We start from the raw sequence: 19,214 nt of genomic DNA, 5'->3' as shown, positions 1-19,214 counted from the left end.
TGTGTCCTTGTTAAATGTTGGGTCTTCAATTCTATTCTGTTGATCTACCTGTCTTTCTCTCTACTAATACCATGTGGTTTTGAGCACGATTGATGTGTAATACAGCTTGAGGTCAGGGATGGTGATTCCCCCAGAAGTTTTTTTTATTGTTGAGAATTGTTTTTGCTATCCTAGGTTTTTTATTATTCCAAATGAATTTGCAAATTGCTCTTTCTAACTCTATGAAGAATTGAGTTGGAATTTTGATGGAGATTGCAGTGAATCTGTAGATTGCCTTAGGCAAGGTGGACATTTTTATTATGTTGATCTTTCCAATCTATGAGCATGGGACATCTTTCCATTTTCTGAGATCTTCTTCAATTTCCTTCTTCAGCGACTTGAAGTTCTTGTCATACACATCTTTTACTTGCTTGGTTAGAGTCACACCAAGGTATTTTATATTCTTTGTGACTATTGTGAAGGGTGTCAATTCTCTAATTTCTTTCTTAGCATGTTTGTCCTTTGAGTAGAGGAAGGCTACTGATTTGTTAGACTTAATTTTATATCCAGCCACTTTGCTGAAGTTGTTTATCAGCTGTAAAAGTTCTCTGGTGGAATTTTTGGGGTCACTTAAGTATACTATTATATCATCTGCAAATAGTGATATTTTGACTTCTTCTTTTCCAATTTGTATCCCTTTGACCTCTTTTTGCTGTCTGATTGCTCTGGCTAGTACTTCCAGTACTATATTGAATAGGTAGGGAGAAAGTGGGCACCCTTGCCTAGTCCCTGATTTTAGTGTGATTGCTTCAAGTTTCTCACCATTTAGTTTGATATTGGCTACTGGTTGCCAGTATATTGCTTTTACTGTGTTTAAATATGAGCCTTAAATTCCTGACCTTTCCAAGACTTAACATGAAGGGGATTCTATAGGTTTTCTTGTGGCATCGGTTTTCATGTGGCTCCTGTGATCCTTCCTTCCCCTCTTCCACAGGATTCCCCAAGCTCTGCCTAATGTTTGGCTGTGGGTCTCTGCATCTGTTTCCTCTAGTATCTGGGTGAAAGCCTCTCTGATGTGATTATGCTTGACTGTTAGGAGCATTCTGATAAAGATCCATATTACCTTTGTGTCTTATTTCTGTTAGCCCTCTAACTAGAGTATGATTACTTTGCTGGATTTTAATACGTTGGTTATATTGTTTCTCAAGAGTGGATACCAGTTTGCCCTCCTGGGCGCTTTAGTGCTACATTGTTACTCTCTTATCTTAACCATTCCGTGCTGGGTAAAGGTGCCATAGGTATACTTTACATGGTTATGAATGAGATGGAGCACTGTTAGTGTGTGCTTTGTTCCTTGGTTAAGAGATAGATAGTTTTTCTCTATTACTGGGGCTTTAAAATCCTGGTCTCAAAGGCTTATACCATCATTTATACCACTCCACCCCCACCCTTTTCTAATTTATTTTACTTTGTGTGTGATTGCTTTTCCTGCATGTATATCTGTGCACCACATGCATTTCTGGTGGGTGCTGGGAATTGAACCCAAGTCAACATGTGCTTTTAACCACTGGGCCAACTCTCAAGCCCTCCACAGTGTACTCTTTAAGAATCATCACATATTAATTTTTATTGTAGTTTCACCATTTCCTCCTATATGCATGTGCACACACACATACACTTACACACTTTTTTCTAAACTATGTAATTGTAAACAGTAATGGTCATTTATTGCTGAATATTTGCATTTTCTAGAAAACATCAACATTCTCTTTTATAACCATAGTACAATTACAGAACTGGGCCTTGTATATACTATAATGTTTGCAGCTGTGTATAGGCTCATTAAGTTTAATAATGTCAATAATGTTCAGTACCATGATGAGAATCTTCTTTTTAAAAAAAGCATTTATTTTGTGTGTAAAGGTGTGTTAAAAGCAAGTGCTCTTATCTGTCAGCTGTCTCCATTCCCATACTTAACATTTTAAAACATTTTCTGCCTTAGTTATTGCTGTGATGAAACATCATGACCAAATCAAGTTGGGGAGAAAAGGGTTTATTGGGCTCATATTTTTCCATTATAGACCATCACTGAAGGAAGTGAGGACAGGAACTCAAACAGGGCAAGAACCTGGAGCCAGGAGCTGATGCAGAGGCCATGGAGGGGTGCTGCTTACTGGTTTACTCAGCTTGCTTTCTTTAAAACCAGGGATGGCACCACCTGTAATAGGCTGGGCCCTCCCACATCAATCACTATTTAAGAAGATGTCCTGCAGGTTTACCTATAGACTTTTTTTTTTTTTTTTTTTTAAATATGGAGACATTTTCTCAATTGAGGCCCCCTCCTCTCATATGAACAAAATTGTGTCAAGTTGACAAACTGTTAGCACACTTCCTTTTTTTATGTAAAGGGCCTGGGATAATATGTTATTTTTTTACTTTGCTTAATTTTACTTAATGTATTCTAGAAATTTCTATATTGATTGTTTAAATTGCATTTGTGTATATGTGTGTGGGAGGGTTGGGGGGGAGAGAGAGAGAGAGAGAGAGAGAGAGAGAGAGAGAGAGAGAGAGAGAGAGAGAATTCGTACAACTATGGGAGTTCTTTCCACCACACAGATTGCAGAGGTTGAACTCAGGGCTTCTTTTTCTGAAGCTGTGTGATCCAGTGTGTGAATACCAATGCAGTTCACACTCTTTCCCAAATGAGGGTGTATCACACTTTTTCTGTTTTTGCCAGCCTGGTAGGTAGCAAGTATTTTATTATCTGTTTTTTTTTTTTTTTTTCTCTCCTCCCTCTTTCTTTTTAAAATTTATTTATTTGTTGACAGTGATAAGGATTTTAAAACATTTTTTAAACTAATGTTTTAAGATTTTTATGTACTTAAGTTGATCAAGTCTTTGTTTTATCATTTTAAAATTTTTGGTTGTACTTAGAAACAGAAACACATACTTTATTTTTGATATGGTATTAAACATTTTGAACTCATTCTTTCTCTACTTCGTGGATACACGGTTGACTTAGCATGATTTCCTGTAAAGCCTATGTTTTCTGTATTAATTTTAAGCTACAATTATCTTTCTATATAGTTTCTTTATAGAATTGTTTTGATTATCATTATAATTTTGTTGTTTTGTTACAGGATTTCTCTGTAGAGCCTTGGCTGTCCTGGAACTCACTCTGTAGAGCAGGCTGGCCTTGAACTCACAGAGATCCACCTGCCTCTGCCTCCTGAGTACTGGGACTAAAAGTGTGCTCCCTCACTCCTGGTTTATTATCACTATGGTGCTGAGAGAGTAGCCCAGGACCTGACACTTGCTCGATAAGAGCTGTCCTGCTGAGTCACGCCCTCATGTTTGGATTCTTTTTTTCTTGAGTGAATACTGTATGATCAGAACTACTAGGAGTTTGTGATTTGATTTCCCAGTGTATATTTGACTTTGCCTTACCCAAAGACTGGGATTAAGTTCCCTTTCACATGAGTTAAAAAAAAGAATATTTAACATAATGAGGGAAGATTTCATTTGAAAATATGATTTGAAAGTAGAATTTGAGAATATTGTATTTCTATAACTGTTAATTGTAGAAGATTGATGGGCCAGGCACCTTGAGATTTAAAGGTATTGTACCAGATTTGATGGCTACTTTTCACCAGCTGAGACAAGTCTTAAATGCACATACTTTATGGTTCATGTAATTTTCCCTTTCTCTGTACCCTTTTGTGTATTTTAGGGGCCAAACATATGACAGCCCTTAATTACCAGAGTTTAATTCTGTATAAATGTAAACTCATTATCTTTCTATTTTTAGCTTTAAAATTTTTTATGAGTGTTTTGCTTGAATGTATGTCTATGTACAGCATATGTGTCTGGTACACACAGAGGCCAGAAGAGGGCATCAAGTCCCCTGGAATTGGAATTACGGATGCTTGTGAGCCACCTTATAGTTGCTGGGAATCAAGGCTAGGTCCTCTGACAGTGCTCTTAACCACTAAGCCATCTTTCCAGTCCCCTCTCTTCCTTTTTAGTTTGGTATTGGAATCAAACCCAGAGCTGTGCATGTGCTGTGGTAGGTGGGCATCCTATGACTTGACTTCATCCTTAACTCTTTTTAAATAAAAAATTTCACCTTTCTACACTACTATAATGCAGCTTTATAATTGATTAAGAAAGAATATACTGCTTTTCCAGGAGCCATGGGTTCAGTACCCAACACTCACTTGATGACTGACTCACACCACCTGTAACTCTGATCCAATGCCTTCTGACCTTTGTGGTCACCAAGCTCAAATATGTTGCATATATACAGGAAAAATACACATCACATAAAAATAAAATTAAAAAAAATACAAAACACTGAGTGGAGAACAGACATTTCCATATGGATCCTTGGTATTGAAAACTGGAGGAAACTTTAGAGGTTAGTCACATGTGGACCATTTTAACTTGTGGAAGTGAATTCATTTTGATTATTTAGGCATGTTGCTTCAGTCAAAGGTAGTAAATGGGCCAGCTAATGTATACCTTTACCTTAAGTGGGGAAAAACTTTGAGTTCTTATATTTAAAAGCATTTGTTTTTCTTGGTCTTGCAGGGGGTTGGTAAAAGCATTTGATTCTGAGCCTGGCCACCTGTGTTTGACCCCCAGGACCCACATAGAGGAAGCAGGGAATAGGCTCCTGGAAGTTGACCTCTGCTCTCCACCTGTGCACTGTATTACACTTACAGTACAAGAAGGCACATACATGTGTACATGCACATGCACACACTAAATAAATAAGTAAATGCATACGCAACATAACAGCATGTAGTTTTCCCTTTTTTCTATAGGTTTTTAACTCCTGGTGTTCTAATAAAGAAATACAGATGGGTCTCTCTTAGTCACTTTCTGGTGCTGTAATTAGACACCATGACCAAGGCAACTTATAAAAGAGTTTATTTTTTACTTCATTTTAAAGTAATGAAGGTATACTTGACCCTTAGTGACATTTTTTAGAACTTAGTGTAAGCTGTCCTCATTATTACCTGTGTAGTTTTATTGAGGTCACCCTGTTCATGAGTCATCTCCTAAATGAAAGTTTAACAAGGGTGGCACCTTCCTGTCTTACAGAATGTGGCACACGTGGGCACATAAAGTCTTTTACTGTGTGTGTGATTTGGTATCTTAGGAAGACTAGCATGGTTACCTGTAACTATAAAGAGGTTTTGTGTCTGATTTTGTAGCACAGTGATGTGCTTCTTGTTTATTAAATGTCAGAAAGTCTTACCGAGTTCTTAAGTATACTGTACAAGTCAAGAACCCCGCTTAGTCTTCAAATATGTAATCCTGCTTCCTGTAGTCAATGTGTGTTTATTTTCTCTTGCTTCTAGACCAAGAGCAATGATGACCTTTTAGCTGGAATGGCTGGAGGAGTTAATGTGACTAATGGTGTTAAAGCCAAGAAAAGCTCCTGCTCATCTGCAGCGCCTTCAGCACCCGCCCCTGCCATGACCATCTCGGAGAACAAGTCCAAGATTAGCACAGGTGCCGGCTCCTCAGTCCTGTGCCCATCTCCTTAGCTCTTGCTAGGCTTTCCTAGCCCAGGTTCCCCACTGTCCCCACCTCCCCCCTGCCCTTTCCTTTTCTATTCCAGATCAAACTCCGCTGTTAGTTCTAATGGTCATGGGTGTGGTTGACAAAGGGAGTATTTCAGTCCTTACCTTTTGTAAGTGGTATTTTACTTGAACCTCAGTGCAGCTTTTGAAGTATAGACTGTTTTCCTCATTGTAGATTTGAGATAACAATGCTTAGGCTCAGCCTAACAGCCTTGCCAAAGGCCATCTATTCGTTTTCTTAGAAGTGTTTGGAAACTCATTTCTTACCAGGCTATAAAAAGTACAAACCTGGTGGTGGAACAAGGTTTGAACCTTCAGTATGTTTCTTCCAAACCCTACTCACATTTAATTTAATGTCCTACTCACAGGGCAGGGGGCCTTGAGATGGAACTCTCTGAAGCCATCTCTTTTAGAGTTCAGATGGAACCATTCCAGTGTGCACAAGTGGTTTCCTGTTGATGGTTGCATCTAACCTCAGACTTCATTTATTACCTCCTAAGATTAGATATTCCCATTCAGAGTTGTATGTCTGAGTGGTTTATGCAACAAATATTTATTAGTCTATAGTCTGAAACTCAAAATGTTGGCAGTTGTTTTTTTCCTGAGGCCTCCTTGGCTTGCATTTGGATGCTTCTTCAATGTGTCCCCACAATGTGTCCCTCTGCTTTTGTCCTACTGTCCTTTTTATAGACACAAATCACACAAGAGCCCTAACACCTTGTCTAAGTCAATCAACATGGCAGGAAGCATGGCTGTGTAGGAAAGCATGGTGCTGGAGCAGTAGCTGAGAGTTCTACATCTGGACCAGCAGGCAGTAGGGAGAGAGACACTGGGCCAAGCTTGGGCTTTTGAGACCTCAAAGCTCTGTCCCAGTGACACACTTCCTCCCAAGTGCTACTCCCTAAGCACTTAAGTATATGAACCTGTGGGGGCCATTTTCTTTCAAACCACCACACAGCTCTATCTGAATTGAATTGATTGGTTGAATTACCATGCCTGCAAATACAGTCACATTCTAGGGGTCAGGGCATAGACGTGTACCTTTCAAAGGGTGTGGTTCAGCCCCTGCAACAACCTCATTCTTCAGTTCATAGCTGTCTCATTCTCTTCCTGAACATACCACTGAGGCTGTTTGATTTTAGTGTCTAAGTGAGGATCATCTGTTTTTAGCTCTTCTGCTTCTCGGTTTAGTTACCAGCAAGGTTGCTGCTCTTTTCCATTTTGTCTGTCCTTCTATTCCTCTGTGTGTCTTTCTCTTTCTTTACCTTCTGTGGCTTAGTCAGTTCTTGCCTACATCTCGATGTCTGTTCCTTTTGTTCAGTCATCCACATTTTTTTTTTTTAATGAGAAGGGCCTTTTGTGTTAGTAAGAATGATGGTACCAGCCCTAATGTGGAAGGCTGTGCCACCCTCTTCCTTTTTGGCTACCCATTTATATTTGTTTCACTGTCCCCTTTTCTCTGCCTTTGAGATTTGCCACAGGCCTTCTCTCCACTTCATCAGCATTGTCTTTGCCAAGTTCAGGCTGCTTCCTTCCTCACCAGTGCATAGATGAAGTTTGTGTCAGTGAGGACTCTCCACAGGAGCAGAGTGGCTAGGATGGATGTGTGAGTAATGCAACACAGTATAATATACACGTGTATTTCTGTGAGAGGGCTTACTTGAGTGGTCCAACCGTGGCTGCCCCCCGATGGAAAGAACAGCAATCCAGTAGTTGTTCTGCACACAAGACGAGGCGCCTCAGCAGTCTCAGTCTGGCACTAGGGTTTTCGAGACTGAATCCTGAAGTTGAAGTGATAGGTTCTAAAACCAGCCTTGACATCAGGATGGATGACTTGCTAGAGAGAGTGAAGGCAAGGAGGCAAAAAGGCAAAAGCTGCCTTCTAAGGTATGCCCACCTCAGATGATCCAGTCTGGTCGGGTTTTCATTGATTCCAGATGTGTCAGCCTGATAACCAAGAATAGCGAGAATAGTCTCCAGATGAATTTCACAGACATTCCCGTTTCCTGTTTCCTTCGTACTCAAGAATCCTTATTGACTTGTGCTGACTCCCTGAACTCTGCCAATGTCCAGGCCTCATAGAAGTGTCCCTGAAAACACTTGAACTGTTTTATCTTAACTTTGTGTGCCATGTTCACCTCTTCCTCCTCGTCTTTGTCTTTGAACCAGCCTGACGTCTTTCTTGTCTACCCGATTCTTCAGTGAAATGGATGAGCCACCATTTCTGACAGCGAGTGGCTCTAGAGGCTGTAACTTAGTAGGCAAGGTTGTCTCTGTAGAACAGTATGTTATACTCATTTATTCAGTTTGTTGAACAAAATATACTTTGGAGGAAGAGGGTTTGAATGGAGCCTTAGCTTTTAGTCTCAACGAGCCCGGGACTCACTGTGTTGCATCCTCCTGCCTGTTTCTGCCTCCAGAGTGTGGGATTACAGTGTCAAGCATGAGCATTTTGTTCTTAACTGCCATTTATTTATTTATTTATTTATTTATTTATTTATTTATTTATTTTGGTATTGGCTATTTTATTTATTTACATTTCAAATGTTATTCCCTTTCCTGGTTTTCCCTCTGGAAATCCCCTATCCCATCCTCCCTCCCCCTGCTTCTTTGAGGGTGACCACCCACCCACCCACTCCTGCCTCCTCGCCCTGGCATTTCCCAACACTGGGGCATTGAGCCTTCCCAGGACCAAGGGCCTCAACTCCCATTGATGCCTGACAAGGCCATCCTCTGCTACATATGCGGCTGGAGCCATGGGTCCCTCCATTTGGTTGGTGGTTTAGTCCCCGGGAGCTCTGTGGGGTCTGGTTGGTTGATACTATTCAGCTTCTTCAGTCCTTTCTCTAACTGCTAGTGTTTAAACCTTTAAAACAACTGACACGATCATTTTCCTTCATATTAAAGAAATAGAAAAAAAACACAAACAACAAAATATGTTTTACTTAAAAAACAAAATGTAGACCTGGTGTGAGGTCCTGTGTCTTCACACCATCCTGTGGACTGAGCACAAGGCCTCGCACATACTTAGCACAAGTACCACGTCTCACCTGCAACTCCAGTCCTCTCTTTACCCTTGTATTTTGAGGTGGCTGAGTTGTCCTACTGGCCTTGAATGAATTCTGGTCCACATGCTGGCCTGGAATTTGTGATCTTACTGCCTTAGCCTCAGAAGTAGCTTGGATTGCAGCCTGCTCGCCACTAGGCCCAGCTAACTGGAGTACTTTTAAGGAACTGCCATTTCATGTACTAGACCACAAGGCTCTAGAGGGATGAACAATGTGGAACAGGAAGATGTTTACCTATGGGCTATTGGTGTGTTCTGTAGCAGCTCTGCAGTTACAGAATGGAGTGGAGATATCATTACTCCAGGGTTTTGATGAGTTTTACATAAACTAGTGCCTGTGAACTTGTCTGTTCTCCCTGGTTCTAATGAGTGAACCAGGCAGAGCCTTTCACATACTGCACAAACACTGGGCTTTCCTCCTAGCTTGCTCTGAAGGTTTCCTGTGTGCACGTGGAATAGACCTAGAAGTTCTCAGTACTCTAGAACTTTCGTTACGACTTATGTGCCACTGTGGGATTGGAACCTTGTTTGCATTTACTTTGGTTATCACTCTTCTGTTTCTCTTAGGTTGCCCAGACTTTGTGTTTATTCTGAGGCTGGCTTTCCTTTCATGTTGATCTGTGATCTCCCTTCACTCTGTTTCCTCTAGCTAATAACCTGACTGACTGATCTTAGAGTCATCCTAACTAAGCCTGCTCCGGAATAATGCATTCCGGCCAGTATGCAGGTCCTAGTCTTGTATCTGAGTTACTGTGCATATCTTTTTTAACAGCCTTATTGAGGTAGTTCATGGTCCATAAAGTTTACCCTTGTAATACATAAAATTAGATGTAAGGCTTCTAATTTCTTGCTTATTAAAAGATGATGTCCGGGTTTCACGGAGATTGACTTTGCAGATGACCAGTTGAAGGTCTGTGTCAGTTTTATGTCCAGCTTTCAGCTTTCATCTCCGTAGTCGCAGGCTCAGAACGTGCATTTCTGTTGCTAATAATTATATTTTAAACTCTTTGTTTTAAACATGTAGGCACTAGTTCCTCAGCCAAACGGAGTACTTCGGCTGGTAATAAAGAATCCAGTTCTACTAGAGAAAGATTACGTGAACGCGCCCGGCTAAACCAGAGCAAAAAGCTGCCCTCCGTAAGTCAGGGAGCTAACGATGTGGCACTGGCTAAGCGTTCACGCAGCCGCACTGCTACAGAGGGTGACATTCGTATGAGCAAGTCTAAGTCGGACAATCAGATCAGTGACAAAGCTGCTTTGGAAGCCAAGGTAAAAGATCTCCTCACACTGGCAAAAACCAAGGATGTGGAAATTTTACATTTGAGGAATGAACTGAGAGACATGCGTGCTCAGCTGGGCATTAGTGAGGACCACTGTGAAGGCGAGGACAGGTCTGAGGAGAAGGAAACCATTATTGCTCACCAGCCAACTGACGTGGAGTCTACTCTCCTGCAGCTGCAGGAACAGAATACAGCCATTCGTGAAGAGCTCAACCAGCTGAAGAATGAGAACAGAATGCTAAAGGACAGGCTGAACGCTTTGGGCTTTTCCCTAGAGCAAAGGCTGGACAATTCTGAAAAACTATTTGGCTATCAGTCTCTGAGCCCAGAAATCACCCCTGGCAACCAGAGTGATGGAGGAGGAACTCTGACATCTTCAGTAGAGGGTTCTGCTCCTGGGTCGGTGGAAGATCTCCTGAGTCAGGATGAAAATACACTCATGGACCATCAGCACAGTAACTCCATGGACAACCTGGACAGCGAGTGCAGTGAGGTTTACCAGCCCCTCACTTCCAGCGACGATGCTTTGGACGCCCCTTCCTCTTCAGAGTCAGAGGGCATCCCAAGCATTGAGCGCTCTCGGAAGGGGAGCAGTGGGAATGCCAGCGAGGTGTCTGTCGCTTGCCTGACAGAGCGGATCCACCAGATGGAAGAGAATCAGCACAGTACCAGCGAGGAACTTCAGGCAACTCTGCAAGAGCTAGCTGATCTCCAGCAGATTACCCAGGAACTCAACAGTGAGAACGAAAGGCTAGGGGAGGAGAAGGTCATCCTGATGGAGTCGCTGTGTCAGCAGAGCGATAAGTTGGAACACTTTGGCAGACAGATTGAATATTTTCGTTCCCTTCTGGATGAGCATCACATTTCTTATGCCATAGACGAAGATGTAAAGAGCGGGCGCTACATGGAACTGGAGCAGCGCTACATGGATTTGGCTGAGAACGCCCGTTTTGAGCGAGAGCAGCTTCTAGGTGTTCAGCAGCATTTAAGCAACACGTTGAAGATGGCAGAACAAGATAACAAGGAAGCTCAGGAAATGATAGGTGCCCTCAAAGAGCGCAGCCACCACATGGAGCGGATTATTGAGTCTGAGCAGAAGGGCAAAGCGGCCCTGGCAGCCACGTTGGAGGAGTACAAAGCTACTGTGGCCAGTGACCAGATAGAGATGAATCGATTGAAGGCCCAGCTGGAGAACGAAAAGCAGAAGGTGGCTGAGTTGTATTCTATCCATAACTCTGGAGACAAGTCTGACATCCAGGATCTCCTGGAGAGTGTCAGGTTGGACAAGGAAAAGGCAGAGACTTTGGCCAGTAGCCTGCAGGAAGATCTGGCTCATACTCGAAATGATGCTAATCGGTTACAGGACACCATTGCTAAGGTATTGTCCATGTAAAGATGTTCTTGTTTAGCATGTATACAGGTGCTTGTTGGAAAACAGAAGTGTGGCATTGCCTTTTAAAAATCATTCTCAAGTTTTAAAATGTACTGCCTTATACAGAGTAAGCGTTTTCTTACAAGATTGTCATTGTCAGTCATTCCTCTCCTATCATCTCTTCCCAGATGGGCTGGAAGTGCTGGGGACCATGCACCCAGAATTCCTTCTGAGCAGTAGATAACTACATCCTCATCTTTACTATACTGTGGCACACAGTAGATGCTGAGTCAGGACTCCAGTTTCCCAGGATTGGCAATGTCTGCCGCCTTTTGTCCTGGTATCGTTTTTAAGTAGCATTTATTGTAAGTTACTTTTAGAGTACAGTTGCTCCTGTTCCTTGGAGGTACAGGATTTATTGCTGGCAAAGAGCTTAAAGATGATTCTTCCAGTCCCTCATCTCACAGATGTTCAGTGTATGAGTGGCTCAGTCAGAATGGCTAAGTTGCTGGCCTTGTTCTGTATCCTCAGTGATTTTTGAAGTGAGTGTTTTTGTACAAACTACTTATTCAATCCACATTTATCTTTTTCAAGTATGTATGTGATAATTTAAGGCACATGCGTATGTACCCAAAGAGGCCAAGGAGGATGTTGGATCCCTTGAAGCTGGAGTTACAGGCTGTTGAGAGTCTTGATTTGGGTGCTGGGAACTGAACTGGGGTTGTCCAGAAGAGCAGGAGTACTCTTGACTACTGAGTGTCTCCCGTCCAAGTGCAGTGAGTTTTAAAGGGAGAAGTATTACTGCGTTTGTGGTTAAACTTTGGACAACTTATCTTTTAACTATAGTAGTGATTGCTTTTTAAGAACCGTATTTCATACTCTTTTCATGTGAGGAGGGAATATGCATACATGCACATTGGAGTGTGTCAGTCAGGACAACTTGTGGGAGTTGATTTCTCCTGTCATGGGAAGCTCCAAGGATCGGGCTCAGCTCATTAGTTTTGGCAGCAAGTGCCTTTACCTGCAGAGCCATCTTGCCAGTCTGTTAGTGATCACTTTTAGAGAGATAATTCAGGAGATATATGTTGAGGGGCACTGTTAACTAGTAATTTGATAAAGACTATTTGAAATGGAAATGCTATGTTTTGCTCATGTTTGTATGTGTGTATTGTGTCTATGTGTGTATGTGCTGTGAGTCATGGGAGGAGACTGGAGAATAACTTGGAGATTGTTCTCTCCTTCCGCCACGAGGGTTCTGGGGATTGAACTCAAACCCTCTGGCTTGGCAGCAAGCACCTTTACCTGCTGAGGCATCTTGTTAGCCTTAAGTGTTTTTATGGTTTCATATTTGATTTTAGTTGTTTCATTATAAATATGGTGTTTTTTTGTAGGCGAGCGAGTATCATGTTAATCATTCATTGAATGCACATTTTAAGCCCAACTTTGGAGAAGAGAAAAATGTCCCCAAATTGCCTAGTAAATAATCTGGTTAAGTTCAGTGAGGCGTTAGTGTAACTTTAGTCGGTGAGGGAGCAGGCTTGTGCTCAGGTGGGTCAAATGAAAACCGTGTGCAGCTGTAGTGCTGGCGTCCACACAGGGTGAGCACCCGTGCCCAACGGGAAGTGCTTTGGCTTGTAGAGTTTATCCCAGACAAGTCTCCTTTTAACTTCTCTAGGTAGAAGATGAGTACCGAGCTTTCCAGGAAGAAGCCAAGAAGCAGATTGAAGATTTGAATATGACGTTAGAAAAACTAAGATCAGAGCTGGAGGAAAAAGACACAGAGAGGAGTGACATGAAGGAAACCATTTTTGAACTTGAAGATGAGGTAGAGCAGCACCGAGCCGTGAAGCTCCATGACAACCTCATCATCTCTGACTTAGAGAGTAAGTACCGCATCGTGTCAGGTCCTGTATCCCACCCTCTGCTGCCTGTGTTCCTTAGTGAAGCAGCAGCTCTGACCAGCACACAGTATGGACATAGCACAGCTGAGCTGCAGAGGTACACTGGTGACAGAGGTGTGCTTCCCACCTTAGCTGGGAAACTTTGGGTCACTATGTCTTGTTCTCAAGTGTTCATAGAGGCATTGAACATTGTGTTAATGAGAATCTCTGGAGTGAAAAGCTAACAGTCATTTTCCAGACCATAAGAAAAGCCATTAGTTTAGTTTTAGTGATTGCAGGTGAGCAGAGTTGGAAGAAAATGCTGATCTTGTAGCATCCTGCTCACAGAGCACAGGTGTTTGTTTCAAAATGTGTTTGGTTTTTCTTACTCTGAAAATTTTGTGTCATGGTAGAATGAAAACCTCCAATTTTAAAGTTTTATTTTCCTTTGCATGAATAAATTTTTAAAAATACTTTATTTAGTTATTTTGGATTTGTAAGGAAGTTGAGAAATCAGATTTTTATATGAACCTAACTTATTTTCTCATGAGTTGCTTAATAGTTACAGGCAAGAAAAAGAAACTACAGCTGCTTATGCAGTAGGGAAAGCTGAGCAGTGCTCTGGGTTTTCATGTGGGTCATAGAGGCACACAGTACTGGGCAGAGCACAGTGAGGTCTGTTCTGACTGAGGCACATACGGAGCACAGGGAAACACTGGATAGACCGCATGAGGATGTGCTAGAGCAGAGGTGTGGAGCCTGCTGCAGCCCTAAAGAGGTCAGTGCTACGAAAGGGAAAGGCTATGGAAACATCTCAGATAAAAGAAGACTCAGAAGACACGATAATTAGATGTAATACCCATGTCTAGACAGGTTCATTACTACAGGGGAAAAGGATACAAAGGCATTAATCAAAAATTGAATTGTGGCTTAGAGATTAAAGATATGCTAATAATACATGTAGGAAGTTGATAATTATACCATGTTTACATGAAAACATCCCTGTTCTTTGAAACCACACACCGAGTTTTTCAGGTGAAGGGCTGTGATTACTATACCCCCAAGGAGTTCTGGGAAAACATTAGGTTGGTGGGCAGATCCAGAAATAAGTGATGGCAGCTGATAGGACAAATGAGCTGTGTCACTACTGCTTTCTGTGTGATGCTGGGGACAACGCTCAGCGCCTTGCCCATGTACGCTTCACATTTTTACCACTGAACTACATCCTCACTTTTATATACTTGTACATTTCAGACCTAGAAATAGACAGAATAAATGGAGTGGCCATTTCTGATGCATTGGTTAGTCTGTGGGTGTATGCAATACTCCTTTAGACACTATCAGCTCATTATTACAGAGTGCTGATTAGCAACTATATCACTGGACCTATCACTAGGTGTAGGGGGGGCATTTCAGATACTTTTGAAGAAAAGCAGGTTATTTGTGGGAATTTTTCAGGATTTAACTTGGGAATTTTGATTGTGAATCTGTGGATTGACAAGGTTTTATTGAACATTCTGGGCCCTATTAAAATAGTCAGTGGTGGGACTGAGTTTTTTTTTAAGAAGACAATGTTGTGACTGCCATGAGATTTCTCATCCACAACTCAACCCTTCAGGGTGACGGTAGAGACTCATCCGTGGTCCAGTGCTCAGTAGGGATGGATAGTCCTAAGCTGTCTTTAGCGCTATGGTAAGACCTTACTCAGAGCCAAAACCCAAGCAATATAAAAAGCGTTCAGCACTTACATTTAGCTTTAAAATTTTATAACATTTTTACCTTTTGAATTGTAGATGTGTGTGTATGTGGACTAGATGTCTAAGCAGCCCAGAGGAGGGAGTCAGAGCCCCTGGGGCTGGACATCCAGACGGTTGTGAGCACTCTGACCCCGGTGCTGGGCACCGGGCTAGGTTCTTCTGGAAGAAGAGCAAACAGCATGAACTGCTGAGCCATCTCTCTGGCCCTGGATTTAGTTTACATTTTGTATTTGTGAGAATTTATTTAATTCTGCTTTTTTATTTTACAATTTAAAGTTTGCATTAGCACATATTAATTTTACATGACACTGTTCACTTAGACACTTCCATATGTGTATATATTTTGAACATAATCACATGACCCTGTTGTTTGCCTCCTGCTTCTCTCTTCCTCTTCTCAGCTAGTGTGTGCACCAGTGACATCTGTTAGGGTTACTTACAGGAATGTGGGTGGAATTTTTTTTTTTAATTAGGGCTATTTATAGGCATATAGATGAGCAACCAGTAGTTACACTACTGAAGAAAACATGCTTTTGGGCTGGAGAGGTGGCTCAGTGTTTAGAGCACTGACTGCTCTTCGGAGGTCCTGAGTTCAGCTCATAACCATCTATAATAGAATCTGATGCCCTCTTCTGGTGTGTCTGAAGACAGCTACAGTGTACTCATAAAATAAATAAATCTTTAAAAAAAAGAAAAATAAAATGCCCTTTTCCCCAAACAGTAGTACTTTACAAAGCTTCAGAGAGGGGTGGGGTAATTTTGCTTCTTGCATGTAAGAAGTGTTTACATTTTCCAGAGTAACTTTGGAAGCTCCTTGTACTGTCCGTTGGGTAGACCAGTACTGACCTGTTTCCCATGGCTCATGGACAGGAGTGACATCTTGTGGTAACTGGGGCATCAGCTAGAAAAATGTTAGGTGATGAAGATCCGGGGGCAAAACTTTACAAATCATTCATTTTTCACGTACGAATTTTAATTAGAAAATGACAAAAATCCTGAGTACTTAAAAAAATATACAGCTTCTTTTATAACTTTTTAAGATGTAAAGTTCAAATATACATTAGTATTAGAAGAATAATTATTTAGTGTTTATGTCGTCTTTTTATATTTATGTTGAACTACTTAATATTAACCCAATGACATTTCATTAAGTATTTAAATGTGATTCCTAAAAGAAGATTTTCCTGAGCTCTTCTAACAAAAGCTATTCTTGGTTTTCTAGTATCAACTAACAGCTCATAATTAGATTTCTCCGGCTGTCATCAAAATGTTACTTTACAGCTTTATTTACTCCCAGGTTTTAGTAACTAATTTTTTATAGTCCTACAGATCAATCTCAGGACCTCATGCTAAACATGCTTTTTACTAGCCTTATATATTCATTTGTTTAGGTTTTTATTTATCTTAGACCAGCTTCTAACTCATGACTCTTGTGCCTCTTAGTTTTACAGCTGTCTCTCTCTTTCTCTCTTAAATAATAACCAGTGTCTAAACAGATTTATACTTTGTTAGATCTCTAGAGTTAGATTGCAGGTACTTTTTCTCTGGAGTTTGATGGCAGTTAATTTTTTTTTCCTAGAAAAATTCTCATATTTGGAGTTAACTCAGCACATAATACATAAATTTGTGTTGTATGAGAAAGCAAGAGTTCTGTGGAAATTTTAACAAGCTTGGAACCTCTTTATCAGCTTTCAAGTAAGCCTTATAATTTTATAGTAGTTGTTCCTCAGATGCCCCAGGTTGTATGCAGGATATTATAGTTGTTCCTGGGCTCAAGAATGTGGAGGAAAATACACTAAGAATGAAGTGATAGATGGAAGACTTGAGAGAAATAAAAACTGTAAAACAGCAAACCAGAAAGGTGTGAGGTAAACTCGAACCTTCAGTTGAGAACATAGCCTCGGATCACCATGTCCTTTCTTTTCCTAGAAGAATGAGATGTAAAGCCTCTAGAGACCAGAGCTAAGATAGGAGTGGGGCTGGTGCTGGGGGGTCAGTAATTTAGAGTAATTTTTGGAATATAGAAAGCATAGAATCAGAGGTATGGAGCAATAAAACAACAGAAAATTCCGCTGCTCGGAGAACAATGAGACTCAGAGGAATGATGTTCCCAGCAAGCTTTGGGTGGAAGGAAACATATTCCTAAAACTTGCCTCTCAGAGCTGGGCACTGGACTTACCTGCCTACTTTTCCTTATCTGCTTCTGAGCTCAGATCCTTCTGGATAAAGGAGTAGAATTGGATGCCAGGGTTCTTTGAATGGCCTTGATGTCAGAAAGGGAAGTGCATTGTGTCTCCAGAGCTGTAGGCTCCCATGTGGTGTGGAAGAGAGAACCAGCAGAGGGAAAAGTACATTTGACCCCACTGTGAAATGGATGCAGCTCCCAGCGCTGGTTAGGGACCAGCTCTCCTGCTGAGGTGGCATTAGCAGAGCCTTTACTACTTGCTGTACCAGGAGAAGCCTGTGGGTGGGACAGTGACACCTTCCATTGTTATATGATGTGTGGATCACCAGTACTCCCTCTTTATAAGAAACATCCATGAAGACTTAAACATTTTATCATCTTAAAAAAAAAAAAAAACCGCTGACTATAGAAAATCAACTGAAGAGCACCCCACATAAAGGTAGGGCCTTTGTCACCAGTCTAGCAAAGCTGACGCCTGTTCTGGGTGTGGTGGTGAAGTATGCCTTTAGTCCCAGCATAGGCAGGTGAGCTCCGAGTGCAGGGCAAGCCTGGTCTAAATACAGAGTTTCAGGTCAGCCAAGGATATGTAGTGAGACCCTCTCTTACAGTGATGACAATGATGATGAATGGTGGTGGTGGTGGTGATGGTGGTGGTGCTGCGGATGGTGATGATAGAAGAGTAGCTTAAATGTCTCAAATCGAGTCTGGGGAGTTGGCTCAGTAGGTAAGAGAACTTACTCTGTGAGGACCAGAGTTTGAATCCCAGCAAAAGAAAATAGAAAGCTGGACATGGCTATGCATGCTTCAGAGAGCAGACCGGCTGTCCAGCCTCGGTGACACACACACACACACACACACACATTTTCTTCAAAGTAAGTATATGAATAGGCAAATCAGAAAAAGACAAAGATACTTGGCATGGAAAGGAAATAAAAAGAAAACAATGTTAGTATTCATTAAGCAGATGTAAAAAAATTAAAAATATTGGTAACAAGCAAGAGGAAGAATATTTTATGTGCCATAAGAAGAGTATGGTTGCTGCATCTTTCTAAAAATGTTGATAAAATTTTTATTAGAAGACTTAGCAGTCCACTTCAAGGAACCTGTCCCTAGAAACATCATTGTAGGATTACAGATGTGTGTGGTTTACCTCAGAACTGCTTGTCACCACAAAACTTGGAAATAGTCTGCTATATTTTTTAAAGATGCATTTTATTTTATGTGTATGAGTTGTTCATGTGTGTGTGTGTGTGTGTGTGTGTGTGTGTGTGTGCGCGCGCATGCGTGTGTGCACATGTGCTCATGTATGTAAGTGCACTGTGTGTATCTTGTGCCCTGAGAGTTCATAAGGGTGCAGAATGCCCTAGAACTGGGTTATGGATGGTTCTCAGTTGCCATCTCGGATTTGGGAACTGAACCTGGATCCTCTGCAAGAGCATCCACTGCTCTTAACAGCCAACCTACCACTCCAGTCCCACAGTCTACATTTTAATAGTTGTAACCTAGTGAATCGTCTATGTGCACAGTGTGAGTTCCCATTCTCAGTGCCATGTGCCAGTGCGGATGGAAAGGGCAGCGCTCAGTACACTGACTAGAAGATGAAACCAGCCAGCTACAGCACGTCTACTCTAGGACCACTTACAGCTCAAGTGTAACAGGGCCTGGGAATGGCAGCCAGACAGTGATCCTTAAATGTACTGTTCAACCATAAGTGGACTGATGGCCTTTCAGGAGCAAACAAAACCCAAGAAACTAACAGCTTTTCTGGTGTACACTGATTGGCTCATGCTGGTATTTGCAAAGGGCCCTTCGTCATTTCTACGTTGGGAACTTATATCTGAATATAATATCTGAACAAGTGTGTAAAGACCTGCTGTATTGTAACAGAAAGGTGGGGCCATGCTAACTCCGTGAGATGTCCCTTTAATAGAGTACTCTGGGGCCCTCTAGATGGTGCTACATATCTGGACTCACTGACAGTGGAGTCCGTTGTTTGCTACAGACTTATGAAGCAGTGTAAATACAACCTCATTGTGCGTATAAAAGAAAAAGCTAGGCAGATGTGGTAGTGTGTCTCTAGTCCCATGTAGTGGGTTGCTGAGG

At 41.6% G+C, this 19,214-nt stretch overlaps 1 protein-coding gene across 1 annotated transcript in view; it reads left to right on the top strand.

Moving 5' to 3' along the window:
- Positions 1 to 19,214, top strand: part of SPECC1L (sperm antigen with calponin homology and coiled-coil domains 1 like) — a 103,432-nt gene that overhangs the window by 27,431 nt on the left and 56,787 nt on the right. Inside the window, exons 3-5 of the mRNA XM_080937610.1 lie at positions 5,346 to 5,499; positions 9,662 to 11,295; positions 12,965 to 13,172. Coding sequence (XP_080793736.1) covers positions 5,346 to 5,499; positions 9,662 to 11,295; positions 12,965 to 13,172 — 1,996 coding nt within the window. The remainder of the gene's footprint in view (positions 1 to 5,345; positions 5,500 to 9,661; positions 11,296 to 12,964; positions 13,173 to 19,214) is intronic.

The sequence above is a fragment of the Micromys minutus genome (assembly GCF_963924665.1).
Source record: "Micromys minutus genome assembly, chromosome: 25".
In the NCBI taxonomy this organism is placed as follows: domain Eukaryota; kingdom Metazoa; phylum Chordata; class Mammalia; order Rodentia; family Muridae; genus Micromys; species Micromys minutus.
This window is presented reverse-complemented; position numbering and strand designations above follow the sequence as displayed.